The sequence below is a fragment of the Athene cunicularia genome, assembly GCF_003259725.1.
Source record: "Athene cunicularia isolate RWA chromosome 11 unlocalized genomic scaffold, athCun1 chr11_part1, whole genome shotgun sequence".
NCBI lineage: Eukaryota > Metazoa > Chordata > Aves > Strigiformes > Strigidae > Athene > Athene cunicularia.
In genome coordinates this window covers 14,804,056-14,817,605 of record NW_020799113.1, presented here as the reverse complement: position 1 = coordinate 14,817,605, position 13,550 = coordinate 14,804,056, and the positions used below count along the sequence as shown (strand labels likewise).

The 13,550-nt window shown below is 37.6% G+C and overlaps 1 protein-coding gene across 6 annotated transcripts in view; it reads right to left on the bottom strand.

Annotated features, from left to right (window-relative positions):
- Window positions 1-13,550, bottom strand: part of CHD9 (chromodomain helicase DNA binding protein 9) — an 89,138-nt gene that overhangs the window by 49,504 nt on the left and 26,084 nt on the right. For 4 of the 6 annotated variants that reach the window (XM_026856559.1, XM_026856558.1, XM_026856557.1 and 1 more), the window contains exon 5: window positions 3,879-4,216. In XM_026856559.1, coding sequence (XP_026712360.1) covers window positions 3,879-4,216 — 338 coding nt within the window. Of the gene's footprint in view, window positions 1-3,878; window positions 4,217-5,074; window positions 5,325-5,435; window positions 5,809-13,550 lie in introns of those variants that run through there. The other 2 variants (XM_026856560.1, XM_026856561.1) reach the window with 2 other exon arrangements.

Genomic DNA, 13,550 nt, shown 5'->3' with positions numbered 1-13,550 from the left:
AAAATCAAGGCCTTCTTGCAATTACTGGGCTTCAAAACCACTGTAGTATATTCTTTTCTAAATAGTTACAATTTTATGTATTTATACAAATAACATAAAATAATTGCTAACAAAATATAACAATGCATCAAGTTTTTGGATGCAAAAATGAAGTATGGGTATAAGCATTTGATTTACTGTTGTCCATCATAACAACTAGAAATTTGGTAAAATCTGTAATATGTGGCTCTAGAAGGGTCTCTTCACTGCTGTTTAACAGGATCTGACTGCTAAACCTTTAGGTACGTGTTCCACATAGTTAAAAGCAGTATCATGATAAAAAAAACAAATATCACGGTAAAAAACGTCGTTTGAGAACTACCCGTTTCTCAACTGATGCTGTCGCAAAATCTTGAAAGCTGATCCTAATTCATATGCACAGCTAAGCATTTCATGAAGACAGATGCTGAAGTGTCTTTAGTAAATAACAGTACTACACAAAAAATTAGGAAGACTTTAAAAACCATCCTGTCCCCCAAATCAAGACACAGTACTTAACTCCTCTTGATCCTAGATGAAGACTACTCAGTTTCAGTAAAAACTGTAATGTATTACATTCAAAAGCACACAGTTTTTTTCCTGATGACTACCAGGCAATTTTATCAAGGTTTGTTCAGCAGCTATGTTCCAGCTCCAGCTCTACCCTGTCAGTGACGCAGCGACAACGCAGAGTATATCATTTTCACAGAGGGGTAACTGTGCAAATCCTCCTTAAGAGCAATACAGGACATACCATGCAGGATATGCTACACAGACAGGACCGTTGTTAAGATCCCAGCTAAGTTTATGATTGGAATCTAAATAAGAGGTTGCTGTTTGAGTGCTGGACTCGAGAGGGTACAATTGTGCTCATATTGGATAGGCTATGTTTGATGCTAGCAGATGTGAAAGATCAGATTAAAACCATTCTCCAAACACTTCTCAAAGAAAAAAAATCAATCTATTTGTTAGTAGTTTCTGCTCTTTCAGGTCTATACTAGCCTGCAAATCAAACAGGAGTCACCCGAAACAACATGTCTGATTCCCAATCTTCTCAAACACGTGTAACTCCTCACCACCTCTTGCACTGGTCTTGCTCTCAGAATCCAAACTGAATCAGCATGTTCAAACACTTACTGCAAGTTAAACGGGATCACTATAGTAAACACTGAAAAGAAATATATTCATCCGAGATGAACATATAGTGGAACTTCTAAAAAAGGAATGACAGGTGTACCCAAATTCTCCACTACACTTAAAAATGTATACTTCACTACTCTTTTACTGTAGACCTTTATTGGCTCCAAGGTTTCATTCTTGATTTTATTACTTGCAGAAGAACTACAGTTGGTAAGTTTACAACAGCTGGAAATTGTTTATATTTTTAATCATGTGGGGAATTTCTCCTATCTCCAGGCTTTCTTTCCTTTTTAAATGCAAGCAAAGTTGTATATATGACATTGCTATTTTTCTCCTTATTGGGTTAAACAGATCTCAGAAATCCTTCCAAGAGAAAATCAAAAGTTTCATAGAACTGAGATCCTCTCTCCCCTTCTTGCCCAATAAAGCACTTGTCTTCTAAAGGTATTATTGTAGCATGGTAAAATTTTCTCCCAAGATTCAGTCAGAGTCTGTGGAATTTTAAAATAAATGAGAAAAACAATGTAGCAACACATTTATAAAGCCCCAATCCTATTTTGACATAACAATAATTTCCAAGATGTGCTTACATTCACTAGGAGGTATTTTCCTAATGTAAGAATATAAAATAGAAAGAAACCTTTAGAAGAGTTGTTCAGCCTTACAAAAACCCTTATTAGTTACTGGATTTAACTTTGTTCTTTTTTAAACAAAAGAAATTTTATTTCATGCAATTTTTTTAACCAACTTTGAGGAGACATGCATAGCCATTCTATAGTAAATATGCTTATGTAAGATCAACAAGTTATATTTGCACAGAAAACAGAGTCTGGTAAGATTATTCTTTTTAAAAAAAAAATCAAGGCCTTCTTGCAATTACTGGGCTTCAAAACCACTGTAGTATATTCTTTTCTAAATAGTTACAATTTTATGTATTTATACAAATAACATAAAATAATTGCTAACAAAATATAACAATGCATCAAGTTTTTGGATGCAAAAATGAAGTATGGGTATAAGCATTTGATTTACTGTTGTCCATCATAACAACTAGAAATTCGGTAAAATCTGTAATATGTGGCTCTAGAAGGGTCTCTTCACTGCTGTTTAACAGGATCTGACTGCTAAACCTTTAGGTACGTGTTCCACATAGTTAAAAGCAGTATCATGATAAAAAAAACAAATATCACGGTAAAAAACGTCGTTTGAGAACTACCCGTTTCTCAACTGATGCTGTCGCAAAATCTTGAAAGCTGATCCTAATTCATATGCACAGCTAAGCATTTCATGAAGACAGAAAACTGAATGTGGAAGATAAATCGAAGGTAACAGTTTATTTTACTTTGCTGATTAAGTAAAATATTAATGGGAACTAGGTAGTATACAGAAGGATAATATCTTGGCAAGTTTTGTTAATTACCCAAAGGAATGAAGAAAAATCACACTAAGAGCAGTTGACATGGAGCTTCAGGAAACTGACACTAGCTCAACAACAGTGTGTACATCTTCTAATTAGACGGACTCACAAAATGTCTGTTACAGAACATAAGTAAATTCAGAAACCTTAAAGTGAAACATAGAAGAATGCATCCAACATGGAGAAAAAAAGAAAAGGAAGTATTATACAGTGTGTTAAGGAGTACTGAGTAGCATTCCTATGCCAACCCATAACTATAAGAAATTCACACCATGAAAGCTCATGTTAAGGATCAAGTTTAGAGCAGTAACCTTTATACTATAGGATAACTTCTCAAGGAAGTTGTTTAATTCAAACATGTAACAAAAGCACTGATCTCTTTAAAAAAAAAAGAATAAAAAGCAGAGAAATGGGCTGATTAAAAGCACATTCACTTTTGCTCCATATACATGAAAACATACATATGTATAAGAGACATTTAAATTTGGAGAGATATGCCAGTTAATATTTCTGTTACCACAAAAAGCACATGGATTTAAAAAATAAAAATCAGACTGTAACCAAGATTTCTATTTCAAGTCCTGACTGACATAATTAACATCGGAAATTACACACTTTCCTTTAGAAGTATACAGGAGAATGAGGTTAGCTCTAGGGTCGGAAGACACACCACCTACTGAACCCCTTTGAGTGTTCTAATATCTAGTGTCTTTTGAAAGCTCCTTACCCCAAGGTATCCACCCTGCTTGACCCAGCTGAGTCTGCAATTTAAGAGGGCAGATTAAATTGACACGACTGAAGATTACAAACTGCTTAGAATACAACTTCTCCAACATGCACTTTACTTTCCATACATGTGATATCTATAAGAATATTCACTTGCTAACAAGTTCATTAAGTTTCCAGTTCCTCCCTATGCAGTTTATCGTCCACACTGTATTGAAGATATATGCCAAAATTGATAAAGACAGTATTTATAGTATCAGATAAACTTAATTTGAAGTCGGAACTGATTACAACACTAGATGAAAGATACTTTGGTCTTGTCTCTGCTTCAAAGCAAGTACAGACTATTTTAGGATATGAACTTAAAATAATTCGTTTCAAAAGGACAGTCCTACAGTGATTTTATCTGAAGAGAAAACAGAGCATTCTTGTTCCTGAATAAGAGAGTCCACACATGGACTTAATCAGGAAGAATTCTGTGTAGGCAGTGGAGGAGAACATTTTATTATCAGTAAGCAGTTTTCATTTTAATCAAGAACTTACAGTCTGAAGTAGGGAAACATTTCAATCTACTTACCCAATTTTTGTTTTTTCTTTAATTTTGGATGAGGAACCAGTTTTCGGTTTTTTGCTCTCCTTGTCCTTTGGTTTGGATTTAACTTTTCTACCCTTCTTTTCCTCTTTTCCTTCAGTTGAAACACTGGGGAAGTTTTCAGGACTCATTACTCGTGGAATGTTTCTCTCTCCTCTCTCTTTTGCTTTTGCAATGGCTTCAGATATTATGCGATTTGCCTTCTCTTGTTTACTTTCCGAGTCTGCTTTTTTCTTCTGCTTCTTTTCAGACATTGCCCTCACCTGGGTATTCTGCAACTTAGTATATGATCCTGAGCCATCAGTCTTCTTGGAGGAAGGAGGCTGTAGCAAGAGACAACAAGGAAACACAATCACCTTATTTTAAGAACATTTTTGGAAAGAACAAGTGCAAATGTTTTTGATCTGGATGTGCGTTATTAAAAATTCAACTTGCAGGGACTCATGCAGACAGAAAAAAGAAGGCATTCTGTTTATACCACAGAATGGCGTGGGTTTCAGAGTAAGTACATCAATTGTGGGTTTTAAACAACCGATCCATGTACTAAAAAATCAGTAAAAAATATCTGTCAAATTCTCTCAGCCTTTTTTCCACCTCTGTAGTTAGAAGCACCGATACTTAACCTTTTCCAGCATTCCCATATATTTGACACACACCTCCAACATCTCCAATAAATGTGATTCTCATACAATCTGAAAAAGCAAGGAACTCCCGAAGGTAACAGCATCAGTATTTCGCCTTTGGTAGGATATCAGGACCACAGTTACCTTAAAGCTAACGAAAGACCTACAAGACTAACTCCGTGCTGAACAGAACAGATGCTCGACCAAAATCAGGATTAAAAACAGACAAAAGATAAAATCAAAACTAAAATTACACAGCTCTATATTTAAAAAAAAATATCAGAAAGCAGTATTTCTTTTATTTAGATCAACATAAGGTCGCTGCCTTAGGTGGAAAATCTAACTTGTTTTTAATTTCGGGTTTTTAATCATCGTTGCATCGACGCAGAGTTGTTTACACTACGAATGCAATGTTCAGATTATCAGCCTCTCTTTAAACAGGCTAGAAGACATGTTTTTGCCTTCCTCCCCTCCCCCTTTCCCCTTTGAGGAATGGAAAGAATTTCCTATTCAAATAGACAAAAAACCCAGCAGATAACAGTTATGTTACATTCTCACCCGTAAATGCGCCTCTGCCTACAGCACGAAGAAAAGCGACCAGGAATTTCCAAACACATTTTCGGGACAAATCCAGTGCACTTCACTGGATACATTTTCTATAGGTGCCTCATCAGGGGCTGCACAGCAGCGCTGCAGCACCGGGAGGGCGGCGGGGTTCAGGATCGCTCTCTAAAATGCCACCTTAAGGCCTACAGGCTATAACAAATAACCAAGACCCGAGAAAACAGCAACAAGCTCAAGATGGCGATGCAGCACGGCTCCCGCAGCAGCAGCCAGTAATAAGGAAGGTTATTCAATCCCATTAGCCTTTTAGCCCAACGAACCCCTCCTCCTCCCACTCATTCAGGCTTTCACTTACCCTTCCTCTTGGCCTCTTCACTGAAGACATTTTTGGCGTCAGACAAAGGCTTGCCCTCTGCTTTTTCAGCACCCCAGGCAGTGCTCAAGAGAAAAGCATTGAAAGAAGATTGCTAAATGGCCTATTTAGCGAGCTGCAGCCAAGATATGCACAACCCTCCACAAACACACATTGTGATTTATCAACATTTTCCTCCCTTGGCAAGCACACCTCCACAGATCCTCCCGCCCAGGTGTGGCGAGGGCTGCCCGCCTCCCCTCCAGCGCCCGGCTTCTCCAACAGCTGTAAGCAGATAGCCAGATTCCAACAAAGCACAGAAAGAAATGAATGCACAAAGCATCAAAATGCATCAGCATGAATATTAGAGATGTCGTTAAAAATACTGACTCCTTCTGCGGAAGTAGGCCAGCAGATGGTGCTACCCGTTATTATTCCATTAGACTCTGCAGTTTAACCCCCGACGGACTGCTCTTCCCTACACCGGGTACGGGCATTAACTCCTCCCGTCCCACCTCCCGCACGCCTGCTGCCTCGTTTTTTTCGCCTGGATGGAAAATCGTGGGAACTGAGCGTTTTTCTGTCTCAGACTTCACTTCACTGCGACTTTGCAGTTCCGGTTCTCTCGCGAAACGGCGCTGGGGGACGGCGATTAAAAACAGAGTCTGTGGCCTCAAACGTATTTTGCTCTCCAGTGTACTTCTCATTTCTTCTCTCCTACACCAAATTTGTTACTATAAGCTAGCAACAGTGATTGTATAAGCGTTTGCTTACAGATCTCCCTGCTTCCTACAGAAAATGGAAGAACTCCTTAACTGGATTTTACCCCTCTGCCCCTGCCCACTCCTACAGAGGCTTTGCGGTGAAGACCTCCCCTCCTCCCACCACGTGGGACAGGGCTGTATGGTAAACTCCTCTTCGTTCCAGAGGTGTTTAAAGCGCTATTTTTAGAGATCAGACAAGTTTTTAAATACGTATTGTCAACACATCAAATACACCCAAAAAGAAGATATGATCGTTTTTTTTGAAAGGCTATTAAAAACCAAAGGAGTTTCTGACAGCACAGCTCTATCCTAGCAATACCCTTCACTCTAACAGCCTTCTGAAAATAAAGATAAGGATTTGATTTCTGTTTTGCTTATTTAATTTATACTTTTATTGGGAGACACGTGTTTTTCCACAGAAAATTTAAAACATTGCAAGGACTTTGAGATTGTTAAGCCTTACACTTAATCAGAATTTCACTTCTGTTTAATATTAATTTAAAAATTAAGTTCATTGTCCATTGAAAACACTAGGGGTACCAATACAGTAAATAGATTCTTAACACCACCACTTAAGTTCAAAGATATTTCTGTAAATATGCAGCTTAATCACAAGGACAATTATTAATTTTACTTTTGAGAACTCTAGCCAAGATACTTCTACATGATAGTTAGAATATCTATAACAAAGTGCAGCAATTTATCTTTTAGGGTTACTAATTCATAACTTAAAAATGCTAAATAATGTACTATTTTGCATTTTGAGATCAGCTAGACAAAATATATTCCCAATGTGCTTTTGGTATAATTTGAGCTCTAAGCCAAATTGATACTAAAGCCAGTATGGTTAGAGGGTTTTTAGAAGAAATTGGTACTTTTTTCAAAACTCCTGGGCCAGAAACAAAACAAAACCCACCTAATAATTAAGTGGGCAAAATAGAAATGGTGGCTTTTTCACAATTCTTTTGCAATGATCTTTCTAGATGTTTTATTCCTTTAAACAAAGTTTCTTATGCTATACCTCCTCAGAGCTCAAAGCTGTCTCCCTAGTTACTCCTCAACAACCTGAACTACTTTTTTACTGTAAAACTGTGAGCATGCTGGACGAGGCTACTCTGTTTTAAGTCCTCAGGCTGACCTTCTGCTTCTTGCTCTATACTTTTGCTTTTTTATAAATTATGTCTCCTGCACTGCACAAACAGTAAGCTATTTGTTAGAAAGCCAAGACCGTATTTTTTTATAAAGCAAAGTTTTTGCTACGACATTTCTAACCTTATGGAAATGACATTCATGAAGATGCAGGAAGACATCAACAAGCCATTCCAAGCTAAATAAAACAGTAATGAAACCTTCATCAAGTAAGTCACCGTTGTAACAAAAAACAAAACTGGAAAGCAACTTAAGTGTTTTGAGATTAGAACAACCAGAACACACTTGCACTACAGAGGACAATATCTGCGTGTACTTTGCAATCAAAGCACCAAAAATCATCTAATTTGCAGCAGAGGTCTTTGATAATTTCATGCTTCCAAAAAATGCGTGGCTATAAAATAATCGAACAGATACAAATCATCATGCACACTGAAAACAATTTCAAAAGCTATACAGCATCTACAACAAAAAGGACAAAGCCTTTTTTTGCCAAGCCAAAAATACCCCTCCCCCGTACTGAGGAGGGGCGTGGATCAAACATCCTAAAGGAGAAGCATATCTTTTTGCCAATGGCTTACAAACCCTATTCCATCTATCAGCATTAAGAAAGAAATTCTTAACTGACAAACGTGTAAGAGTGTGGAAAACAAAACCCTGAGGCAGCCACGTATTTTAAGAGGTGAAGAATTTATTTAGAAAAATACGTTTTCACTTTCCATGGTTGCAAAGATAACCACCCAAATGTAACTGAACATAAACCAATACAACGTGGTCCTGCGCCTGCACAGAGAGCTCCGGGGTACGTGCTGCTGCTAATAGCTTTGCCAAGCAGCACCCGAGCGCAGTGAACAAGCCTCCCGTCAGTTCCCTGCTGCTCCCGCAATCCTGTGGGCAGCGGGGAAACTGGCAGGAATCATGTCAAACTCACACTGCTGCTGCCGCCTGCAACAGCCACCAAGAGCAGCAGGTACAGGCCGTACCGCTGTTCACGTGGCAGAGCTCGCCCTCAAAAGCACTAAGGGCGGAAGAGAGTAGACAACAGCTGTAGCCTTCCTCATGCATGCCCTGATTCACATCAGCCAAGGGAGCAGCTTCTTGGCAGTATTCAAAAGAATTTATCTTGCAGGAGTAGAAAGTACACTACACATGTCTGAATAATATCTTAATTAATTAATGGAAAAGCAAACAAGTTACCAGACAATGTTGAGAGTGAAAATCGTGACAGCAGTCTGCAATAGCTAGCACTCTGCTCAGTAGGCTTTTCATAGAAAGGCATTTCTCCAACATTGGTTGTGGGTTGCGTAGGACACACATTTGAAGACCTTCACTGGCATAACAGTACTTCCCACAACAAAGACAAATCACTGTCCTCAATGCTTACAGACATGGGGGGTTTTTCCCCCCTCAAAGGCCTAAACCCATTTTAATTTGCTCCACAACAACAGTTTCTTCACACCCTCTGCATTATCACTACAAAGGAAGCCCCAAGGTAAATTTAACACAGAAAAAATTCTATCTCCTAGAAAACCCTCCCAAATTCTGCCTTATCTGTTCCATAAGTAAAGCACTGCTTCTACTGTAAGAATACTTTTCTTACAGTAGGTATGGCCATTCATGATAGAGGGGCATTGCTTTCAATTCTGTGTGGGCACAGAATCTTCAAGACTAAGTATCTCTCCTGAGTTGAATCCATTCTGGATATACTCTAAGGATTGGTAATGCCTTTCCCTAGAATGAGTAACACATTCATAATTTAATTATATAAAGCACTAGTTTTTAATAATGATTTTCACTTGTGGATCTACTTGCCCAAACACTAGCTACAGCTAAGAACTAAATTATGACCCTAACTAGTCCAACAGTACAAATCTAAGGTTTACGTTTGCAATTCCTTGAATGATTCTTTTACTCCTACTGGTAGTAGTACACACCTGCAAGGAGATGCACAGATGAAGCACCATATGCCTCAAGAGCATAACAAGTTCTTGGTAGTCTACCAGGTCCTCAGGAAAATCGAAATGACCTTGACAAACTGCACTGAAAGCAGCTAAAATTAGCCACCTGGAAACCTGATCTTCATGCATTACCGCATAATCTTTGCTCATGTTTATTACTAAACAAGGAATCCCTTTGTGCTTGTTGGGTCACCGAAACAGTATCAGTATCACAACCATAAAACAAATAAATTAATTGCATAACTAATGATAATCAGTAGTTTGGGTTTTTGGTCCAATTTAGCTTCTCATTTTCTCACATTATAATCAGATCAAAATTTGAAGGCCGCAGTTGCTTTTAAGCTACTACAGTGAAAAAAATCTTAAAGGAATATCCATTAATCATTAAAATTATAAAATTATAATTAGGAATGCAACTTAAAAAAATGCATGAACTCAACTCAGACTTCTGAATTCCATTCTAGTGCTCTGAACTTCTTTCCTTCAGAACAGTCTGCATAAATAACTCTTCTAGTGATTTTATTAAATGCTGGCTTTGTAATAAAAAAGTGTTTCTATTAAAAAATATATAAACTCATACCCTTGACAGAGTCAATCTGTAGATTTGTTACAATATGAATGTGTGTCACCCTACACACATGCAAAAAGAAGTCTTCTTTGCTGAATGGCAATCCCACCAGAATAAGTGGTTTTCTTTAGATGATACACTGAAGTAAGACTGCCATGGTTGATCAAGCAATTTCTGCACAACTGATGGGAAGATGACCTAAACATGCAACAGGGTTTCTTTTCTCCAGAAAAGTGCCCTTTTTTTTTTTTCTTTCCCCCTTCTAAGTTCCTTCTGAATTGCTTTTTATTTTCTTGTTCAACAGTTGCCTCACACCATCTGTTGGGATTGCTCTACAAAGCCAACAGCACTGACAAATGAAGATCCATGGGGTTCTATCATTTTCTATTCTCTTTTGCACATATATGGAACTATTAAAAGACCCAATGAAACATTCAAAATTGTGGTTCTTTCGGTATGCTGATAATATTCTTCCTTCTTTTTCTTGCTTGTTATAATCACTAATGAACATCTTCGTGTTTAAGGAATACAGAATCTCAAGACATATGTATGTGAAACTCAACCCAAATTAAAACAGACGTGTTATAGATACATTAAAAAAAAAAGATACAGAGGAATAAAAAAAATCTACCTTTTCCATCTTCCATATTTCTTATCTGTAACGTTGATAGATGAATTGCTAACATCTACAGCAATGTGGCTAGGCAACAGTTTTTAACTGTATAATAGCCACCTCAGAAAATAAATTTGGTTACTGCAATTCCTACCTCACAAGGCATTTAACACCAAGCTTATGACCAAATTTTAAATTTACATGGAAATGAAAACATTAATGTAAAGGTCAGAAACTTTAAACTAGTCATGTTTCTAAGATGAAACAAGCACCTGCTTTGCAGGTCACACACTCTCTATGTAGGGTGTTGTCTCTCAACTAAATGCTACAGAACCCAGTAATAATATCATTAATCATGTTTCACCACTTATTTAGCTATGATACCATAGTTGTGGTTAGTAGCAGCTTCTTAACTAGTAAGCATCTGACTTATTGTATCATTCACTGGGAGAAAATCAAGCCACAGTCCTGCGTAACCAGATGCTGCTAACCTGGGCATGCTGCAAAAGCAGCATCGGGTATTACAGAATGAGCCTTCAGCACACATAAGCTTCCATTTGGAAGATTTTGTTTGAAGACAGTTTTTTTGGGGCTCAGTGACAAACATCATTAGACTGTTTTTCTGAATATTTAGTAGTGGTATCAAAACTGTGTGCAACTTTCACCGTAATTCTTAAAGAAGGTACTATGTAATGGAACATATTAAATTGCCAGGAAATTAAAGAAATTGAGAACTCCATCCTGTTTGCTCTGCCAAGCTACTGCATTGGATGTGTGTCAGTTTTCAGGGGCTTGGTGCTCTGTGCCCATCACGTACCCACCACTCTGGTTCTAGTCTGTCATGGTGAACAAAGCTATTTGGAAAATGACATACAGTATCAAGAAAACTCACTGCCTCAGCAAAATTTCTCAGATGCTGTTTTTCACAGAACTAGTAATGCTGGGTACTTGTGTTGATCTGAGCCCGATGCAGTGTGTATCTTTTGTGCCACCCATGGGGTGGGGTCTCCGCTAGAAGTACCACTATACTTAACTTGAGAAAACTGTGGGCTCTTATACATTAAAAAAAAATGTCATGATCATATTCCAGTCAAATGGAATTGTGGATGCACAATAGATTTGAGTTACTAGGCTCAGATTAACTTCAGGCATGCTGAACCTCTAACTCTACAAATTTTCTAAAAACCTTTAATACCTATCCTAAAGGTCAAAATGTTTTAGCAAAAAAGTTCCACTACTCTGTTTCTTTCCTACACTCTTGACCAATCTTACAATTTTCACAATTATCTGACTTCTTAAAACCCAGAGGTGACTTAATTCTATACTCTATAAAAGGAAACTCAGGTTTCAGTTCACCGTTTGAAACAAGTCCTGTGCAAGCATCTGGAAATAAATCTGTAAGATATTTTGCCAAATACTTATGGGCAAGAAAATCACACAGACCTTTCTGATTTAAAATGACTAGTCATTAGATTTCAAAATCCCAGATAAAGCCCTGCAAATACACTGATCCACTGAAACCTCACATCAAAGAATCTCAGAAGTACAGGTAAGAGTTAGCTTCTTCTGGAACACACCCCTGTTTTTACAATAGGAAACTTTTATTTAACAGGTAAAGCCAGATAGCTTCTATAACCATGGGGAGTGGAATGCAGCATGTTTGCAAAGCAGCAAAAGAAAACAGCTCTGCCCAACTTTTTTCTAAATGACCTTTTATGCTCCATAAAAATATAATATTAACTGAAACGGCATCAATTTCTAGTCTTTCATGACTGAACAAATGACGGTTAAAGTCATTTCTTACACCGGTAAGTGGTGCTTCAAGAACCTGCTGAGTAACAATACTGGAGAAAAATCAGAATAAGCTGTTAGTTTTGTTCTCTTCTGTAGGAAACATTGCATTCACTCACAAGCTGATATTCAGTTTATTTTTGAATTATATTTTAAATCTAAAGTAGGGAGACTCCCTGAACAGATATTAAATGTAAATATAAAGTGCAGTGAGGGATGTTAAAAATAATTTTTACTGTAAAGATCTGTACTTTTCTTTAGATCAGACTACTGAAACGCCTTTTAATTGAAAGCCTCACTTCAACAAAGAAGAAAACTTATTAAATCCGTGTTCTCCCTTTAAAAAAAAAAAAAAAACAAACAGTAAGAAGATACTTTGCTTCCTAACTTTAAGACTGATAAGAGGAAAACGAAACCACATCACAAAATGGAAGCAAACAACAGGAAATCCCTAAATGACTCTTGGCTGGAGTAAGTTTGGGTTTTATTCTCCCTCTCCCCAAGGTAAATCATCTTTTCAGACATTTTCCTGGGGTTATTTTTTGAGGCTTTGGAAAAAAGAGAAACAATATATAAATATTTATTATAAGCTGGCAAGAACAAGCACCACCAGTAAAATTAATGCACACATAAAAATTTTATTCTATAACAGAATGATTCAGTATTCTATCTTTCCAGTTTGCAAACATCAGGTATCTTGAAAGTATAACACATTGCAACAAAATGTACTAAGTATAAGCTTACTGTGGGCTAAATTTTCTAGTCCTGCTACGGTCTGCTGAATTTTAAAAAAGCAGATGTAGCAGAAATATGAATAAAGAGGGCTGACAAATGCCAATATCAGTGTTGTGAACCGCATCACTCCTCTTCAGCTGTCTGCAGAGCTCTGAATGTTAAAGTAGCAAAAAGAGTTCACAGTCCTTAGAGGACTTTCTCCTAATGCTCCTCAATCTAAATCATCCCTACGCTAACTTAACCCACGCCAGTCTACAAAATACCACACATTTTGAAATTTAAAATAGCAGTGCAAAGCAGTAGCCTGTTTCCCCCCCCCCCGAGTTGGATGCTTCATCACTGGACACAGAAAATGTTTTCATGCAGTTACCATATTCAATATTAATTTACCTAAATATAACATGAGGTGGAGCTAAGTTTGTTCACTTCAAAACTTAAAACCTCACTGGCTGTCCCAGGTAAACACATTATTAATGCCTTCACCTGACTGGCCTCTTTCCCAAGTTGCTTGATCTAAATCCCCCCACCCCCCCCCCACCC